We start from the raw sequence: 20,983 nt of genomic DNA, 5'->3' as shown, positions 1-20,983 counted from the left end.
ACATTATAAGAACCAGTCTCCCTTGAATTGAAACTCCATCAGTGCTCGGGGACAAATGTTGTGCTTTTTAATAAATTGCTAGTTACAAAGTAAATAAAGATTTCTGCTCTCATTCTATAGCAGAATTCTGGGGTATTTCGTCCTAAGTCAGTGGTTAGACCCCTGGGGATCTGCAGACAGTCTAAGGTTTCCAAAGGGATCCACACCTGCATTCAACGTTTTTTAGAGATCTGAAAATGAAAAAAGGTTGAAAACTGCTGTCAACCATGCATCTCAGTGAGGAAGCAAAAGTGTTCAGGTTTTCCCCTGCATTGAGACAGCTGTCTCTCACTCACCGTGACTGTCTTAACTCTGCTTTTGCTATATGCAGCCAAGAGAAGTCCTCAGGGTTTGCCTGTTTCGCTCAAGCTGCTAATTCATCTCTCCCCATTAACTAATCCCTTCACGTTATTCCCTCACATTCACCAGGTTTTAATGCACGTTTCCAAAAATTTAAAACTGTTGTCTTGTTAGAAGCTGCGCTCTAGCAGAAATACAGGATATTTGTGCATTGATTACAAGACACGTGTAATGCTGCTTTTAACCTTCTCCTGGTGCATGTGAGAATATAACCACTGCTTACATGTGCTTTGCATTCACAAGTCGATGAATGTGATTGAAGTGAGTGTGTGGGTGAGACAGGGAATTAATATGAGAAAATGCATGCGACAGGAAACATCCGCTGCAGTTTAAGCTGTCTTAGGGAAGAGGTCAATAAACCCTATTCAGTCTGAGTGCTTCTATCCATGTTAGTACAAACATGTACCCTTGGTGCAGAGACTACATAGAGACATGAGGTTTGGCCGGCCGAGGAGGATAGCAGTAATATTTTCACTATCTGCTCTACTAACATTTGGATGGCCAGACCTACATTCCAAATGATCTTATCCCCCTGAAAGAAGCACTCTCCAAAGGGCACTTCTGGGACTGTCCTAATAACATATGCCACTCCAGATGGGCACTTCAATTGAAAATCTCCCCTACATAACACGCCTTAGAGATGTAACTTGACACTATATTGTTTGCCACTTTCCAGCCTCTTGATAGGACTATGAAGAGGGGTTTGTGGGCAGATAGTAATTCAGGTCACATTAATGCCTGCCCTTTTCCACCTGTGTATAAAATGCAATTTTTGTACAGCTAGTGTTACATTAACTGAAATTCTTCATTGGGTATCCTTCACCCTCTGTTATAAGAATAGCTTGCTAGAATGCTAACCCTAAAGGGACCAATCTAACTATCCCTGCCTGCCCCCAAGGCTGCTGGAGATAAGGTGTAATGTACCAGGCACAGTCTTGGTTGTCCCCAGAAGAGCTGATAGTACTGAAATGTTGTAGAGGTGTTATGTTTGCTCTTGTAAAGAAATGTGCTGTGCACGGTAGATTTAAGCAATGGAACTCACAGCTCCTTGATGCAATGGAAGTAAGTAGTTTAAAGTTGAAAACATTGGTTACACATTTATGAATTGGAACCGCTGCAGATGACCCTAGCCAGGATAGGATTACAACAGCTATCTATTGTTGTGCATCAGAGTATAGGTGGATCATCAGCAAAAGTCATTAGGATCTTCCTTCATAGCATAACATGGAACATCTCTTGGGAATTTTACACCACCTTTGGAATCAGTTGGCACAGTATCAAAGGCAGGATAATAGTGTAGAAGAAACACTGATCTAGCCAATAAGAACATAAGAATGGCCATACTGGGTCAGACCAAAGGTCCATCTAGCCCCAGAGGGAATGAATAGAACAGGTAATCATCAAGTGACCCATCCCATCGCCCATTCCCAGCTTCTAGCAAACAGAGGCTAGGGACGCCATCCCTGCCAATCCTGGCTAATAGCCATTGATGGACCTATCCTCCTTGAACTTATCTAGTTTTTTTTTAACTCTGTTATAGTCTTGGCCTTCACAACATCCTCTGGCAAGGAGTTCCACAGGTTGACTGTGTTTTGTGTGGAAAAATACTTCCTTTTGTTTGTTTTAAACCTGCTGCCTATTAATTTCATTTGGTGACCCCTAGTTCTTGTGTTATGAGAAAAGAAAGTGTTATTTACTCCATGTTCTTAAGGCAGAGTTTTTGTTCTTCGTAGGCACATTTCCTCTGTAGTGAAACTGCAATATGCACGTACATTTAGCTGGGTTCTGGTTCAATGAGTTTACGGTATTCTAATACAGACAGCACAGGAATCTGTTACAAAACTGCCACAGGCAATCCAAGCGGAATACCTGGACTACAAGGATGTTCTTATTGCCTGAGAAAATGAGTCCTGATAGAGGCTTCAGGAAATATGCACCACTTCATTAAAGTAGATCCCAGCCAAGAAAATTGGAAAATTGTATTGTCCTCTGTTTCCAAGCAAGGGTTTGGCTTCCTCCCCAGCAGGCCTCAGGAACTGGAGTGCAGTGAGCTGCAGCATCATGCCATAACCTCCCTGTGACACCAACAGAGGAGACCAATGTGAACCAGAGTGGTGTGCGAGAGACACAGCCTCCTTTTATACTTTAAACAAGACTGCAGGCTCCATTTCTCCAATGCTAAAGGGCCCTTTGTGCTCCCTGGTGGTCAGAGGCTGACCGCCCACTAGTTTGAAACTGCAGCCTTGCCTTGAGAAGAGAGTTCTTTAACTGAAACGCACAATGTTGTTTTTCCTTCCACAAGGGCTAATGTTTCTTTTCCTGCTGCAGTTTTGTTCTGGCTCTTGCTACCAAACTTCTATTTCTTCTTGTTCCTGAAAACAGGGCTTTTTTACAATTCCATTGTGCTCTGGAGCTCTGTGGCTCTGAGAAGTAGTCAGCTATTATACCTCCTACACCTTAATCCCACTCAATGGTGCCACCAGCTAGGTAAGTGCTGGTTAATGCTGCTTCCTTTCTCTAGCACCACGGGGGGGAAATCAGACTGTCAAAATCTTGTCATGTATGACTCAGGCATTATTAGGAGGCTCATCCCATTTCCCTGAAGGCCAATTCTCGCAGCCCCTATGTCGTCAAACACATTTTGCTGAGATGTTGATGCTTGTGTTCCATGTATCAGGGTTAGGAGTGGGGGGAGGGAGTTGGACAACTTCATCATAGCCCCCTCCCTCTGGAGTATGTCACCTTATGTAATAATCTACAAGCACAAAAGTCTTAGGGGGCCGGTCCATATCCCTGGCCCTCTGAAAGAAAGCCTGTGTCATTGCTCCCCATACAGAGGGGGATGTGCATGTGTGTGTAAGATACAGGCGATGCTAAAGCTCAGCAGGTCTCCCTCTTGGATTTTTCAATTTCTGCAGGACTAGAACCATCGGCATCGGCGGGAAGGTGCATGCATCTGGCACTGCTGTTTACAAACGCCTTGCATTGCCACCAGCCCCTCCCTCTTGTTTTGTTACCTTGCTCCCATGTAATCTCTGAAACTTCCCTTCACAGGAATCATATCTCATTTGTGTCAGGAGGGGACGTGCACACTTGTGAGCTGTCTACACTAATTTCCCATTGCTGCTGACGTTGGTTCAGCTCCATCGGTGTTAACAAGGTTGGGAGCTGTAGTAGGATGAGTCACCAGTGTTTTTAATGCCAGCCACGTAATGGTGCTCAGGCTAGATCAGACTGAAGTGACGTGCCTATGTTAGGGTTCATGTTACTAACCCTAGTGCAAGTGAATTGGCCTTAGCAGCAGTGAGGAAGGTTTAGAGTCTGTTTCTAGTGTATGCAAGGCCTGAACGCAGTCTGCCCTGCTTTCATTCCCTCTCCTGCTTACTCTGAGCCCTGCCTTGGGCTGGCGAGCCCTCTTGCCTGACTCACTCATCCATTCCAACCCCCTCATTCACTGTCCCATCCTTTCTCTTGCTTATGTGCCTCAGCGCCCCACCCCCACCAGAAATATCTGAGCACTTTCAAAACAGAAGTAACAATTGTCTGTCTTCCTCTTGTATTCGCCAGGAGGCCAGTACAGAGAACTTGGCACTGGGGTTATGTGGTGGTGGTGACATGTTGCTAAGCAGACAGGCTGCTGTGTTTTGTACCTGTGCGAGCTATTGCTGTGGCTGTGGCTTCATTCCTAGATGGAATGAGCTGCAATAATTACACCTGTCCTGGGCTGTATATGATCACATGGGGTGCAATCTCCAGGCCAGCTGCAGGTGGAACTGGGCATCTCTTGCTATTATGGTTCGTTAGCCGTCTGGTAGCACTGAGAAATCCAAAAGGACCACGGGGCTGGGTCTGTCCTGTAAATATTTATGTGATGCTAGTGCCAACTGGGGTTAGGGCCCTGCTGTGTGAAAGAATGCTCAAACCCCGAAAAGAGACCATCCCTGTCCCAAAGGGCTGGCTTGTTTAGATTGTAAATAGGGGCCCTGATCTCCACTGAGGCCTCTATGTGCATAAAAATAACAGGTGGTCAGGGAGCCCTGCGGCTCCTCCCCCAACCCTTTCCAAATCAGTAGCCATGAGAAGGGGAGCCCCAGATACCAATGTAGGGTAACTGCCTTGCATGGTAGGTAGCTGTCTGTGCACAGGGGGGCCTGGCCATAACACACACGCAGCTTAGGGTGGAATATTACCATCTAGACTGGATTTGAACTGATGACCTTGCAGGGAAAGCCTCCCTGACTCTTCCCCAAGCTCCTGTAGCACCCTTTGCACAGTGATTGATAAATGCAGAAAGTCATTGGGTTTTTTTCCGTACCCGATTGGCTCTGTGATGTCTGATACTGCCAGTACAATCAGATCCAACCAGATCAAATGCATCTTGGAATGTATGTTGGATAAGTGCATTGAGATTTGGAGCTCTCGCAAAGCTTTCCTGCCCTAGAACTGTACCATTAAGATCAATCTGACTTTGGTGTCTGCCCTCTGGTGGCCACTGGCGGGGTCTCTTTGAGCTGTAGTGTAAGTTCATGTTCTGTTACCCTGCCATTGATTAGGATCGACTTTTTTTTCTTAATAGGCCTGTTTCTGGGTTTGCTCTGCAGCTTGGCAGGGAGGGGCTAAGCAAGGTCAGGCTGATGACTGGGCTAAACCAACCAGCAGACTCTTGCACACCTCAGCTTGCCTGCTCTTTCTACACGACTGACATCACAGAGAGGGCTGGACTCGGGCAAGGCAAGCATGTAGACGCCATGACACGGGCCCACCTTGGTTCTGCTCCCACATTGTGGCCTGGCCTGGCCTAGCAGCAGCAGGGTGCCACTCCTCCCAGGAGCAGTAGGGTGGATCTGTTGGGTGGGCGGGCAGGGCCCATTGCACTCAGTGCCTAAAGAGGTCTTCAAAAAATGTGTGTATGGGGGGGAGCTCTTCACCCACCCCCCCACCCCCATCCCAGGCCTGCTGCTGCAGAAAGGCAGGGAGGAGCAGAGAACCCATCCCCTTGCTTGCAGGAGAGGAGAGGAGATGAGGAGGTGGAGCTGCCCTGAGCTGCTGGGCTGCTTTGAGAATAGCTTCAGCTCCCAAAGGGAGGGGGAGGGAGCTCTGCCTGCCTCCTCCAGCAATTCTGATTGTCTGCTCTACCCCAGGAGGTGGGGAAGTGAAGAATTACCCCCCCCCCAGGCAGGGCTGAAACGTGCAGCCCTCAGCCATCTGGCTGGGCTGGAAGTGCAGAAATGTTGTTTGTTTTATCTGTGACCATTTGCAACTAGGCACTCTTCACACACTGATTGAGCATTTCTCTTCCTGCCAAAATCAGAGTCCTCTACTGAGGTGATGTGGCAGACTTCCCCTCCCCCCCCACCCCCGCCCGAGCAGAGTGTCTTGGCGTTAACACCTCATCAAAGTGCATGGGGCAGTTCCCAGCTCTGAGCTATTGTTTCAGGCTCTCTGCAGACTCAGGCAGTCATCATGGCAGCAGCTGTGCCTGGGTATCGTTTACCAGGTTTTCTTTGCAATCATGAGGGCTAGAACCTTTTGACTCCAGGAGCTGGGACTCAGGTGTGTGGTGTCTGTGCATTAATCCAGCCCAGTCTGCTACTGTCTGTGGATGGAAAGTATGTGACATCCAATGGGAAAAGGCAGTTTTCAGAAGCTGGTAGAAAGTGACATACCTTAGTGTATGATAAGCCAATGAGAGTTTGTTCTGCTGATGTAATGGGCCTATCTTGGCATTTTATTGGTTGGGTGACTCCATGCAGTCCTTTGGGTGACTCCATGCAGTCCGTGTGGAACAACGCAGCAGCCCCTCCCAGCTCATGCAGTTCATGAAAACTCAACAGGTCAGAACCATAGTGTTAATCTATGTAGCTCCATTTACATCAATGGAGTTGCACTGACTTACACCTGCTGAGGATCTGTCCTATAAGATCTTCAGTTTCATTTTGCAAATGCTTCTAAAAACTGGAGTGACCAGTGATGCAAACACAATCACTGTATCACTTGGTCGGAGTCCTAAAATAGTGTCTAAAGCAAAGAACTAAAAGGACAGATACTAATGCTATATCAGAGTTTCTTTGCTCAAAGTGTACAATACATATTAGCACTCATCATTTGTTAGCACCAAAAGGTAGAAAGTGCTTAGAAGCCTTTATTAAATATAATTCTTCATGAGGAGTTAGACATTGTTTTAACTGACAGTTTGGCTAGGTTTTCTCAGTGTTTGGTTTCAAAACGAATGACGAATCCTCCTGAAATGGGTTGATTTAAATGAAGCAATTGTCCCCTGGAGCAAGTATTGCTCCAGTACTAGAATACAGCTCTTTTTTAATTTTACCTCTCAATCTACTATCAGGATTAATACTAGATGCTGTGAGACATGTGTAACCTGATGGCAGCATTGACTTATCTCTTTTTAATAACCCAGACATTGTTAGTTCATTCCTGCTGTTGTATTCAAGATTATCAGCTAGGAATCCAGTTCTCCTTCAGAGGGTACTCTTGGTTTATACAATATACAGGAGAGAAGAATCAGGCTCAATATCATCATCTTAAAATTAATTTAATATTGAAAACTTTAAAAGTTAGTGATAAAGTGTCTCAAGCAGCTGATAGAACAGACTTGCTGAGTGGCAGGAATTGAGTTCTAACTGAATTATTCTCAAACCCTTTGAGTCTGAGGGTATGTCCACACAGCACACTAAGCCTGGGCTCTGACTCAGGTTTGAGCCCAAACTCTACTTCCGTCTGCACACAAATCAATCTGATCTGGGTCCTAACACCCTGCTAGCGAGGTGGGTCAGAACCGAGTCCTGCAGTGACTTGGGGCCATTTTGCAATTTTTCAGTGTGGACAAGGTTTACAATGAAGAAGCTTGGACACTCAAGACTAGGCTTGGAACTGTCTGTTACAGCTGTCCCCCTGCTGCATTCCCTTTTTCCCCTCGCCTTTCTGTTTGTCCTGTGTGGCAGCCCCTCCCGGCCATTGTGCTAACTAAAGTCACAGCCCTATTCATAGGAATGGCTTGTATGGACTAACTGGAGCCATTGCTCTGCCTAGGGAGGGGGCTTCTTGCTTCTTTGTTTGGTTCCTTTGTTCAGACCCAGGCTCAGTGTGGGGGGCGCTGCCCAGAAATGCAAGACCAGAAGTGGCCAACTAGTTAAGCATATGAGTCATACCTGTGGCTCAGAACATGCCCAGGCATGCCTATGCTTACCTGCAGCCTTTCCCTGCCTTCTCTCCTCCCCTGTATCAAGAGAAGCCAATCAAAAGTACGGGTGGGAAACTGCCTGAGTTTGCCTTTAAAGCCGGACATTTTCTGATCAGACCTCGGAGAAGGTCCTTGCTTTGCCACCTGGTCTGATCAGCTAGGGGTATTTGGGGGGCCCTCTCCCCGCTCTCGTTTGTTTTTGAGCATACCCCTGTTTTTAAACTCTCCTCCCACGAACAATGAATTTGTGCCTGGAGATCTCCTGATTATTGTAAGCGAATCGAGTCCTCTCTCCATCCTCCGATGCTACTGCCGTTCCTGTCTCTGTGCTTGCTGCTGTCCTGGGGAATGGTAAGAACTCCCTCTTGCAAACTCCCCGTCCTAGCTGCTGGCCTTGTTTCCCCAGTAGACAGACTCAAGCTAACTCCTTGGTCTGTATCTGTAATCTGTTTCTGGCTCCGCAGCGCCTTTGCTGCTAGAAATAAGCCTGTGCCGCTGCTAGGCTGTGCCTTCCTGGACTGTATCCTGGGCTGCCGGCTTGCAGCCACCCCACTGCTGCGGCCACCACTAGCCCCCCCCCCCGGGTTGTACCCTGGGCACACACCACTCTGCCCTCTGGAACTACTCCCCCTCCCGATCAAAGAAGTGGCAGGGAGTGTAAGGTGCACCTATTAGAATCAGGTTCTTAGGCCAAATAAGTTGTAATTTCATTTTGCATAGCTGTGGTTAAGTTAGGTTTAAAGAATTGTTTGTATTGTGCTCTGTAAGTTAAGGCAACAATTTTTTAAACCTGTGTTCTGTTACTTGCTAATTTGTGTAGTCTTGGTTAAGTTAGATCATAGATAAGATTTTGCTGTGTTCTGTATAATTGTGGTTAAGTCTGTCTTCCTGCTACCCCCCCCCCCGAGCTTGCCCGTGTCTCCCCCCCGAGCTCCCCAGTCACTCGTTGCAGTCTCTCTGCTGTTTAAACTTGCAGCCTGTCTGCTCTCTGTCTCTCCCTGAGTTTAAATCTCCCTCCACAGCGCCTCTGCCTTTGGTCTCCGCTCCACCACATGCTCCTCTTCCCCCATCCCCCAGCCTCATTCCTCTCTCTCTCTCTTTTAATCCCTTCCCCAGGGCCGGCTCTAGGCACCAGCAAAACAAGCTGGTGCTTGGGGCGGCACATTTTTAGGGGCGGCATGGCTGGTGCCAGAATGCCGCCCCTAAAAATGTGCCCCGGCCGCCCTAGCTCACCTCCGCTGCTGCTGCCGCTCGCGCGCCACGGCGTGCGAAACAGTTGATTCGAGCGCCGCTACTCGCCCTCCCTCCCAGGCTCTCAAACCTGGGAGGGAGGGGGAGCAGCGGCGCGTGAATCAGCTGTTTCGCACGCCGCGGCCGCTCGGAGTCTCCCCAGGCTCTCAAACCTGGGAGGGAGGGGGAGATCCCGAGCGGCCGCGGCGCGCGAAACAGCTGATTCGTGTGCCACTGCTCCCTCTCCCTCCGAGGCTCTCAAACCTGGGAGGGAGGGGGAGACTCCGAGTGGCCGCGGCGCGCGCACCACTTCTCCCCCCCTTCCTCCTTCCTAGGCTTGAGAGCCTGGGGGGAGGAGGCAGGGCTGGGGATTTGGGGAAGGGGTGGAGTTGAGGTGGGGCCGGGGGTGGGGTAAGAAAAAAACGGGGGGGAGTGGGGGGGCGGCCAAAATTGTTTTTGGTTGGGGCGGCAAAAATCCTAGAGCCAGCCCTGCCCTTCCCCCACGTGCTCACCCCGCTCCTACTGCTGCCAAACCTCAATTGTATTACTAAAGTCTAGCCTAAACCCCCATTGGTTACCCTTTTCCTTTCTAACACACCTCACATTTTACATTTACACCACTGTGACATATTTTTACCTAAAGTTGTTGGTTATTTAACACATTTTACCCATAACTGTTAGTTGGTTATATGCTGCTGTGACACACCCTTTACAAGTCTCTCAGACTCAGGTTTACAATGCAGTGTAGACACAGCCTGTGAGGGCTCAGCTGGGCAAATCTCTGCTCTTGGGCTTTTAATCAATCCTGGATATCAAGAAGGTGAGTGGTGTTGAGGCCCATATAAATGTTTTCAAGAGAGGTAGGAATTTGAAACAGGTTTGACAATATCTATTTAAAAAGCTATGTGGTGTCTGTGAAGTAGCATAAGATGGTCCTTTACTTATCCTATACAGTGATATTGGAGCTAGCATTTTAATGCATAAGATGTTTATCCATCATGGATTTTATTACCATTGGTGAGTTTTAGTGCAAGCAGGTTTGAAGTGGAATAAAAATTCCACCCCTCTAATAGCAGAAATCTGTGTGTTTGGGGTAGTGACGGCAGGGGAGTCACCACAATACTTAATGAAATGTGAATGCCATCCTTTCTGAAGTTGAAATAATATCTGGATGCATTGCTTGAATACAGCTGCACAGTACATAAGTAAACAAGTGTTTCTATGAATTATGTGCTCATTATTTCAGCAATTTGAGGAAAGATTTCATTTTACTTTATGCCATTTCCTTTTCAGATTCTGGCTTCCTGTGTGCTTAGGCTTTTGCAGTTTTCATCATGTCTTTAGAGTAAATTTGATAGGCACAGGATGTTGCAATAAATCGGATATTGAACCAACAGTCAATAAAAAAAAAAAAAAAACTCAGTTTCTAGGAAAGATGCATCACATCTTCCCACAGGAATCGTACCATATGTCCTAATATCAGTGGAACAATAGATTCAATTATTGGCTTCTGATGGTGCTTTGTAGCCATAATAGCGAAATAGAATTTTTGCTATGTTCTGAGCAAAAATTGTATTAAACCTATGGATATTGTAACTACTGATGTGTTTGTCCATTCATTACAGGCACATTAAAACTGTTCCCCCCCTCCCCAAAAAGTCATTTTTTTCATGGCTACTCCTTTAGTGTATTTATGGTGTATGAGTCACCAGGCTTTCTTCTGATTGGATGAAAATTAAACACCCCTGGGACTGTCAGTCAGTTATAGCCATTCTCAGCTTCATTCACAGATTTATTAGCTTGCACACAGAGAAATTCATTCAGAAAACTTCATTCACAAAAACGGCAACACACTCTTCAGAATTTTGAACAGAAAGATTCTGCTTAACCTGGCTTTTAAGGAAAAGCTAGAAATGACTCCAGGGATGACAATGAAGCTGCACAAAGATGATGATGATGAGTCTGGAGATTTGAAGTAAAATTGTGCTGGACCATACGAATATTGAGTGTATTTCTAGATTGTGATGCTGAATGACTCTAAAGACAAGAATTAGCAGAATTTGTATTAAGAACTGCTGACTACATTCAGAGAATTATTTTGCATGTTTTTTAAAATCATATTGTGTGAATAAAGAATGTGCAAATTGCAGAACCATGATTTTTCTTTCCAGTGGGGCAGCTGAATACAAAATGCTAAGAACAGGGCTTGTAAGGTATCTCTTTGGGTTGTTGCTAATCTAAAGATGCTTTTGAGATTCTAGCTATCTTGCATTGCTTTCTTTGGAATATTTTTTTTAGTCTTTACTGCAGCCAGGAATTCACCGTTAATGATGCAGGCTATAACAGTGAGTGTTCAAAGCTGAGAATGATTTAGAGGCTTGCTTGCTTGTGGCAGAAGCGATTTTAGATATGGATAGCATCTTTTCAGATTAAACTGCTGTAGTATTTTTATACCTGTGTATGTTTCCTTTAGCATTACATACAGATGACCATGCAGACTTAAGCTATGTTCATTAAGAAAAATAAGCCACGTGTGAAGCAGTCAACAAAATTTATCCAATTGGCGTCTGTTTTTAAAATTGTTTGACTTGCTTAATTTCCATGTCATTTCTCTACAAGAAGAAAGCCAATTTATGCAACAGTATCCAGTTACAGAACTTCCAAGGCTATGAGAGAACGCAGTCAGCACAGTCGCAGTGGACACGTACTGTATGTAGGACTATTTAGACACCCAGGAATGCTTCACAGGGCTAAATACAGTCGCTTTAGGGATGATTTTATAACATCATTAGAGGAAGGTACACAAAGTAGTTCTTTAAATATCAAAGGCTCCTCTTCATCTTCTCATTCCTCCACACCTCATTTACCAATTGAGGATGTCGCCTTGGGGACACAGGACAGTTCCACCACTTTGTGCACTTTGATACCCCGAATGGCTAATATTAAATTATCCAATCCATCCAGTCTGCCTGGTTTTAAAAACTTCTGTCTGGGGACAAAAGAGGTGCCAAGAATTAAACTCACAGAGTGTGTTACAGTTCCAAGCAGCCCAACCTCACCAGAAATCAGTTTAATGAGCTGCCTGGCTACTTCTTATCCACGGCAGGACCCGGACAAACTTGATGTAAATACAAAATCTCAAGATGACTGCAACTTGCTGGGCTTTGAGTCTGCCCCTCTAAGCAAACAGGACAAACCTCCGGTGCAGAGCAGAGAGGACATTGTGAAGACTGGCATGACCTACTGTGTACGAGTAAGTAGCTTCTCACAGATTTTCCACTAAAAAAAACAAATAATCAAATTGTGTGTGGGCTTGTTGCAACATAACCTTCCTTTCCCCACTTCTTCAATAGGGACTGAAAATCACTGTATACTGCGTGTTCCCTGTTTTCTGAGGCCTTGTATAAGTGACGTGTTGATTATACCAAGGGGAATTAAAGTACATGAATAATCCAAAGCAATAACGATTAGTCTCCAAAGCATTTCCTTGAAGATTTATTATAATAAACGCTCCTTAAACAGATTCACTGATTTGAAATAAGAAGAAGGAAGTGCATGTTTGAGGGAGCTGAACACTAAATAATGTTTTTATCCCCTTTACAGCAATCCTGCTGCACAAAATCTCAAATGGGTTGTAACGCTGTCATGTTGCTGTAGGTGTGTAATAGTTGCTGAGAATCCTGCTGCAAACTGTAGTTCTTTTGCATCATCTCTCCTGGAAATACTGCGGGTGTTTGCTTTCATGCAGCATGTTTTACAGTCCTAAATTGGCATTTGCAATGCGTCTGATTTTCTGATACTACCACTGCATGAGGTAACCCCTTTTATCTGTTTAGAAGCTGTCTATTTATGGAGGGTATCTCCCTTGCCCCAATATCTTTCATTTTCAGTGCTGCGCTGGCACTGTTACATTTTGTGTCTCCATTTTTCACTCTCTGGTGAGAAGGAAACCTTGCTGCATGAATGCTCCCTGCGAACTGTATTTTCTGCTTCCCTCCCCCACGGCACATGCGTCATTTCTTTTTCTTCTTTCCCAGTGTAGACTTTACAATTGTTATCTTAATTCTTGCACTGTGAAAAGAACTGACAATTGCTTCCCATTCTTCTCTCTGGACCTTTGACCCTGACCTTTTAATTTCTTAAGGCTCGTCTCCTGTCTAATAGCTTTCCAAAATGGAAGACCGTCTACATTAGGCACAGAGAAAGCTTATACCATGGGAAAATTACAGCAAAATTTTTTTCAAGTTACTTCAGGAGTAATGGCCTAAGAGGCTGGGCAAAGCCACGGCTTCCGTACTTTGGTTTGGCATGATTTGTGCTTGACAAATTGGCGATTCCTTATAGCCCTATTATCCTGTAGGTGCTTATAAATTGTTTAATAATTTGTTCCAATATTTTTCTAGGTATCAAAGTTGAGCTGACCAGTCTATAATTCCCCTGGTCCTCGTTGTTTCCCTTTTTAAAAATAGATACTATATTTACCCTTCTCCAGTCCTCTAGACCTCACCCATCCTCAATGACTTCTCAAAGATAATGGCTAACGGTTCTGAGATTGCTTCAAATAGTTCCTTAAGCACCCTAGGATGAAAACATCTAACTTATCTAAATATTCTTGAACTTGTCCTTTCCCTATTTTGGCTTGAGTTCCTTCTCTCTTGTTGTTAATGTTGAACATGAACAAGAAGCAAGAAGAAAAGGTAGAAAAGAGAACAAAGGATGGTCAGAGGAAAGAGGAATGCAAGGTTAAAAAAGGCACTATCCCTTCTGTTACCTACCAGATTAAATATATTTTTTAAACAATCTCTCAAAGATTCTCTCATGAAATATACTCAGTTTAAGTGGAGCTCTCTCAAGAGAAGGCTTCCTCTGGCCCATTTGTAGCTACTGTCATTGCCACAATCAGAAACGGCTGTCCATTGTCCCGTACCAAACCATCATCTTTCTCTTTATAATTAACTGTAAGCCTCAGAGATGAAAGGTCACATGTCCCCTCTGATGTCCTGAAGAGCTCACTTGGAGCAATAGATAACAAGTTTTCCTATTTATATCAGTGACCAATTTTGAATGAATTCCTTCGCTTGTTATGATCTCAGCATGATGAGCTTGAATGCATAGCTCTAACTCATGTGAGTAGCCAGACTCAAGTGGGCCTGCTCATGTGATGAATGGCTGCAGGATCAAACCCTGTAGTTCAGCATGGCAAAATACAGGATAGCATGTGCAAGAGATTAAACAGAATCTGGCCAGAAACCAGGAGACAATACCAGGGTTTTTTTGTTTTGAATTTTGAAAATTTCATTTTTGGGGAATTCTGAAATTTTGTTGCAGTTCAGACTAAAAACAAATTTCCCAGTGTCAGAATTTCCTGTGAACTAGAAATTCCAAGTTTTGACTAGCTCTAGCATCTGGTACAGGCCACTGACAAACCCTGGATACCACAGGTATAGCAATTTCCTTGTTTCTGTGTTCCAAAATACGTTTGGTACTTGATCTTTTACAGAGTATAGAAGGAAATGTATTTACATATCCTTTTTTTTACATGTACTGCCTAATCGGTGTCTTCCTATAGAAAGACTGAGTAACTAGACAGCATGAACTGTCTATATGTTGTTTGCCAATAGAATGTGAGGGACTGTCGGTATTCATTATAATCAGATTGAGGACTACACAATGAGCTACTGTACTATACTTGCTATTCTCAATTTGATAATTACTGTGGACAAGGCTTGCCAAGCAGTGATTATAACTATGCACAACAGTCTCAAAGCCAGGCTGGCTATATGTTCTATTCACAAGAGGATACAGACGGATGAAAATAGTATCTTTCCTTAACACCATCCAATAGTAAAGGCCCAATCCACAGAGGCTGCTAGGGATCATTTTGCTGACTTCCATGGTCATTGGATCAGGCCATAAAACAGTACTTTAACAGTACTAAAACAGCCCAGTCTCTAAATCAATAGTATGAACAGTCTGCAAAATCCTGAATGATTTTGTTAAGCACATTTCTGTAACAAGTCTTATTTACTGGAGTCCTCTATTAAAAATATTGAAGGGGAAATTATTGTCAGATATTTTAGAATTTAATATTATATAATGTACTAATATCATGTAGCTTACATTTTTTCACAGCATTCTTGAAGGATCTGTGAACTTTACCAACATAAGTACTATTCATCTGATAGCTGTTGGGTAACCTCTATGAAATGAGTTGGGGGTCTCTTGAGTAAGGGGGTTCGCAAGACTGGCCTTAAGGCAGGAAGTGAGGAATACCATGTCCACTTTGAGGTTTTTCCTGAGAGATCATGCACAGGAGCTTCTCTACCTTACTCCATTTCATGGTGGATAGGTCCATCTATTAGTCGAGATGTTCAGGGATATAACCCCTTGCTCTGGGTGTCCTTAAACTTCTGACTGCCAGAAGCTGGGCCTGGACAACAGGGAATGAATCACTCGGTAATTGCCCTGTTCTGTTAATTCCCTCTGAAGCATCTGGCACCAGCCACTATCAGAAGACAGGATACTGAGCTAGATGGACCATTGGTCTGACCTAGTATGGCTGTTCTCATGTTGCCCTGTGCAATCCTGCCTTTACTCACAGGTAATTTATCTCACTGAAATCTGCATGAGAAAACGAATGAGAGAATCCAGGTTGTATTATCCAGGTTATATTAGGGGAGCCTGGGGGCAGGGTTTGGTGTATTTCGAGTCAAATCGTAGCCAACTATATAGATGTTCCATACAACATTTTCTTGTATTATTTTAAAAATAAATAATCAAATTGGCTCCCTACAAAACCATCCCAACCTGGGGATGAGCCCCCATGGAGTATGGGGGAGCACTACCAACTGCTTCCTCCCCCTCCCTCAAAACTAAACAAAAATTCAACACTGCCAAACATTGTAAATTGAGGATATTTTGGTTCTATATCTTCTTAAAACTCATTCTCTCATTTTGTTTCTTCTGTCATTCTGATTTCTGTTACAGTAGTAGCTGAGACTGGGGCCTCCTGGGGCAAGGCACGGGATAGACAGTTTCCCTGCCCCAAAGAGCTCACATGCTAGAGCCCCAATCCTGCAAAGATTTAAGCACCTGCACAACTTTCCATATCTGAGTAGTTCCATTGGCTTCAGTGGGGGACTACTCAGGTGTGTAATATTATGCACAGTCTTCAGTCGTGGCAGGTTTGAGGCCAAGGTAGGCAAAGGGTGTGAGAAAAGAGAGTGGCCATCCTCACTTGGCAGAGGGGGATTTGAGATTAAATGATTTGCCAAAGATCTCACAGTGAATCTGTGGCAGAGCCAGGAACTGCGCTCTGATCACGTGACTTGGTGAAAACTGATAAACCCATAATGCTCTAGGAATTTAAATGCCAGGATCTTGCTAGAAGCCAGAAAATAACGGGTCACATGCAGTTTTTAGTAGCAGCAATGTTTTTATTATGCCTGCAGAGTCTCATGCAGCTAAAGCTCTGGTTTTTGAGGCTTTTTGGAGATGGAGATAGAGTCCCAAAAGCATAGCTTGAGTCACTCAGAAATAGGATGGACACAAATATGTTTGGCATTTTGCCAAGCCTACCCCCAAAATAAATAAAGAAATGAAAAATCCAAGACTCTCCTGGGAAGCAGATTAACTTCAGTGACTCACTGCTTCTCAGCCTCATCTATGATTCATGAACCAGGATGTATTTTTAGCTCTTTTGCTGTGACAGGCATAGCACTAGGTGCGAGTATTTTATTATAATATCCATGGCAGAATGAATAAGAACACAGATGTTTTGTTGAACTACCCCTGTGGGTCAAAAGCTTACAGGAGCATTGGGTGAAAGGAGCAGGCAGCAGTTGTTGTAACCGCTGACTGAGTAATTCCCATGAATAATGTTCCTGTATATCCTGTCAATAACGGCCTGGCCCAGTGGCTTATCAATTGTGGTTAGTCCTTTGTTTCAGTATTCTTCTCCCTACACGAGTAGAAGGGCGACGGGAACATGGCAGACACAGGTTCATCATCCCCTCTGAGGAAGGGACTGACCCCTGGCAACTAAACAGCAATTTCTCTGAGATGGCTTGTAAAATATGGTGTGTGAATTACTGAATGCTGGGCAGTCCTGCTATTTGATAGCCCTAGGGATTAAATTCCTCTTTCCACAGTACAGATTCAGCCTGGGCAGCAGTAGCGCAAACTTCCTTGATGCTCTGGTCATGTGTTTCACCCTGATTTGGAGGTACCACTGCTAGCGATGAGTGGCAGGTGGGTAACACAAACTCTGTACATGGTCTCTGCTGCGACAGCCCAGAAGAGACGGATAGTATCCTCTCCAATGGACAGAAGTCCATCAAATAGTCATCAGTTGTTACCAACTTTAACTCCTTATTGACCACGTTTAAATTGGTACCCAGGCTCTTTATTGTAGCCAGTTGTTTCTAACAGAAAATGGTGCCGCTTAGGCCTTTTCCTCATCTGAAGCTGGTAGCTCAAAGCAGGGCTGAGCTTTGAAAGAATCTGGTTAGGGCTAGAGCCCGCGAGGGTGCCCAGTGCAGCCAGTTGGAAAATGCATTTGATTTTCCACAAAAAAATCTACAAGTGAATATTTTGTTAGAATTGAAATTCCTCACAGGTGTGGGGTCTTTTTTTGTTTTTTTGTTTTTTGTTTTTTTGGAGGTTTTTTGGTCAAAAAATGAAAAGAAAAAAACCCAGGGGGTTTTGAATGAAAAGATGAAAAATTGCAACAAAAAATGAATTTTTTTCTTGGGTAAATTTCCATTTAGTGAAAGCCATTTTTCATCCCAAAATGTTTTTGGATTAAAGGATTTTGACTAGCTCTAGGGCTGAGAACCACCTGCTTCCATTTGGGTTCTATACTAGTTTATATGGCTTCTTATTCTACCCTCAGCACCGGAATATCGGCACACCTGCATGAAGCAACCTGACTAACATCTGTCACATGTGGTTCATTCTTTCTCTCTCATATCCTCTCCCTAGGGGGAGAATTGTGTATGTAGTGCAGTGTTTTGTTTGCTCTGTTGGGTTTTGTTTGGGGTTGGAAGGTGTTCAGAGTTTTGCAGGAGGAACTCAGCACCGTGCAGGTTGGTGAACAGGCAGTTAATGAACTTCTGGAGGAACTGAGAACCTGGGGCAGAACTGAAAGGTTCAGTGGGTCATTAGCAGCCTGATGTGGTGGTTGATAATGACATTATAAACCAGAAAACTGAAAGAAGAAGAAAGAAAGAACAAAACCAAACCTCAAACCGTCACCTTTCTGCATTGACGAAAATAGAATTTTGATCTGTGTTGCTCTGGTTACAGAGTTTTGTTGACAGTACCTGTCCCTTTCTAACAGTTAGACCAAAACATAAACCAACAGGAAGGCAGTGCTGTCACTGGTTTAATCAGACTTGGTACAGTGACTACTGAAGCTTGTTATTTATGGCCATGGCTTTGGGACAGTTTCCTTAGCCTTTGGCTCCACTAATAGTTCAGAGGTGCATTTATTAAAAAAAACAAACCCCAAAACAACCCAACAGTTGTATGAAGAAGCGTACCCCAACTACACGTGAGCTGTAGAGATCAGAGTTTGTTCAAGCGCACTGGGGATGGGGACCCTGCGATTGGAGCACCTCCGTGTGGCATAGTCCTGTGAGTGAGGCATTCCCAAACACAGGGCACCATTACCCAGAAAGGGGAGGAAGAGGCAGGGGTGGGAAACTTTTCTAGTTCAAAAGCTTCTTGTTAGAGCAATGCTGGGTACAGAAGTATTGGAATCAGAGTAGGATTGTTGGCATGCTCTTTTGCATTCAGTACAAATGTTTATGATGCTTTCTTTCCCCACACAGCCACATTATGTTTATAGTGAATTGAACTTAAGGTCAGTACTGAAATTCATATACATTGGATACAAAGCTATTTGGTGGCAGCATAATACAGTACTGTTTTTATTAAAAGCACAGAGTGCCAATTCCTGGCTAGTTGAATCTGAAACTGACCTAAGAGTGAGTAACCTCTGTTAACTAATAAGTAAAATTGTAAAGCTTCAGCTGAATGGTTTAATTTGAAGCACAGCATTTTGCTCCCTGTCTCACTTGTTTAATCACTGCAGTCATTCAAACTAGTACTGGAAGTATTAGTTGTGTTAAGGAAAGGAAAGGCAGGAGACTTGGAGCTGTAGTTGAAGGGGTCATCAAAGTCCTATTCACATAACCTATGTTGCTACTTCCTGGCACCTCCTCCCACATGACCTTTCATCCTGCTTTTCATTGACTCTGCATCATACTGTTGTAACTAGAAGGGAAAAGGTTGCATCTTTAACGCCCCCAGCTCGGTTACACAGGAATTGTTCCTAAATCTGCTTCTGCATAAGGATTTCTAGTCCCTGCTATCCAGGAATACCCTCCCTCACCCAATATAGGGAGCCAGGGGTTTATTCTCACACCCTTACCTGTTGGAAGAGTTGTTGGCCTCTCCTTTAGCGAGGAGCAATCCTCTCTAGCACATACTATCCAATCCTGTCCCTCATACCTGAAAGAGGGACTACCGTGTATGTGCCTGACCCTGCCACATTGAAGTCAATGGGAACTTTACTATTGACCTCAGTGGGCTCAGGATCGAGTCCTAATAGCTGAACTCATGTTCTTAGCCTAGGGCTCAAATTTAATTATGGTGCTTTTCCTTGGGCAGAGTATTTCTGTAGTCAGGACAGTACATTATCTGCATTCCCTGCTGTTCATGCTCTGTGCAGTACCCTTGATTCAGCCTTGATTCTCTCCACTGCTTTCCTTTGGCCTTTGAGTGTCCGTGACAAGTACCTCCTTATACAGCTTTGGAAATCAAGAATCAAGCTATTATTGGCATATTCAGATGCTACATCAGCTGTTTAGCTCAAAAGTCTGCATACAAGTAACTGGCCCTCTTATTTGTATCTCTTATTACAACAACCTTGAGTAAGCTAATTACTCTGGCCTATTCCATTTACATTTTTATACTTAGCCAATTATTGTGGCATTAAAACACCTTCCAAATTTAGACTTAAACCATCTTGCAGTTGGAATTTCCTTTCCATTCGTCCTGCAGGGAAAAAAAGCATGGGTAGCTTGCTAGAAATATATATATTACGAATAATTTAAAGTGCTCTGTGTTGTTTGGGAAGAGCGGGTTGAAAAAGTGTTTCTTGCTTTTCAGCTGGACCATGGTAAGGTGTATAGTAGCTCTGAGTTCCTGTGGGAGAGACCACAGTCCCCATGGGCCCCTGAGAAAGGCCTGTCTCCTCAGCAAATGCCCTCACCCTGGCAGTAGATGGTTTGATTGTTTTTGAGGAGTGGAGCTGTCGACAGTATTGAGGTCCTAGACAGTGAAGTGGCCTTTTAAGTATCCTAGGCCATGACCATTTATAGCATGGAAATAAGGACCAAGACATCAAATTACACTGAACCTGTATAGAAAACAGTATTAAGAGACCAGAGCTCCAGGGCAACATGCTCTCAGTAACCTATGAAGCTGTGTGGGTCTGCTGCAGCATTCTTCTCTAGCTACAGTTTTCTCAGGGCTGATGCTTTCAAGCCTAAATAAATTGCATTGCCAGCATTATCATTAATAAGTGATCATCAGCAAGGATGGGATGTAATCTCTTAGCCAGTGGGAAATGGTGGGACGTGACTCTGGGAATGCTGCTTTATTCAAGACCGGGATCAACAAGACCTTGCACATTGTCCTGACAATTTTTGGAACTATGACTTTGACAATTTGTGGCCTCATCATGATGGCAAACTCTTCTTCAAGCATAACCACTCTACCTTGCCAGGGTTTAACATCTGCCAGCCCTTCTTCACCTGGCTGCTGATCTCAGCCAGTCACCGAGGAACTGGGGGAAAGCACATTTCCAAGATTTAACTTTGAAGTGGTGTAGAAGTGGCACATTTCATTGTAATTTCTAAAGGTGCACCTGCCCCAGGCTGTTCAAGTAAGCATCCTTTCTTCTAGCTAACCCTGCTGGGATTTTAACTACTTTCTTAACCCAGGAGCATTGGTGTTGAAAGTTTCATATGCAAAAGTATATTATAACATGGGAAAGAATATATAGAATATTATAACTTATACTACAAGGTATTTTATTACACCACTAGGGTTAGGATGTCATACTCATAAGGGCTTGATCCCACT

At 44.2% G+C, this 20,983-nt stretch overlaps 1 protein-coding gene across 1 annotated transcript in view; it reads left to right on the top strand.

Annotated features, from left to right (window-relative positions):
- The first annotated feature begins 10,659 nt into the window (after window positions 1–10,659).
- Window positions 10,660–20,983, top strand: part of SHC4 (SHC adaptor protein 4) — a 51,789-nt gene continuing 41,465 nt past the window's right edge. Inside the window, exon 1 of the mRNA XM_024200567.1 lies at window positions 10,660–12,083. Coding sequence (XP_024056335.1) covers window positions 11,499–12,083 — 585 coding nt within the window. The 5' untranslated portion in view covers window positions 10,660–11,498. The remainder of the gene's footprint in view (window positions 12,084–20,983) is intronic.

The sequence above is a fragment of the Terrapene carolina genome, unplaced genomic scaffold (assembly GCF_002925995.2).
Source record: "Terrapene carolina triunguis isolate 2854851 unplaced genomic scaffold, T_m_triunguis-2.0 Scaffold67, whole genome shotgun sequence".
NCBI classification, from domain to species: domain Eukaryota; kingdom Metazoa; phylum Chordata; order Testudines; family Emydidae; genus Terrapene; species Terrapene triunguis.
Note: the sequence above shows the minus strand (reverse complement) of the source record. Positions and strands in the feature narration are given on the sequence as shown.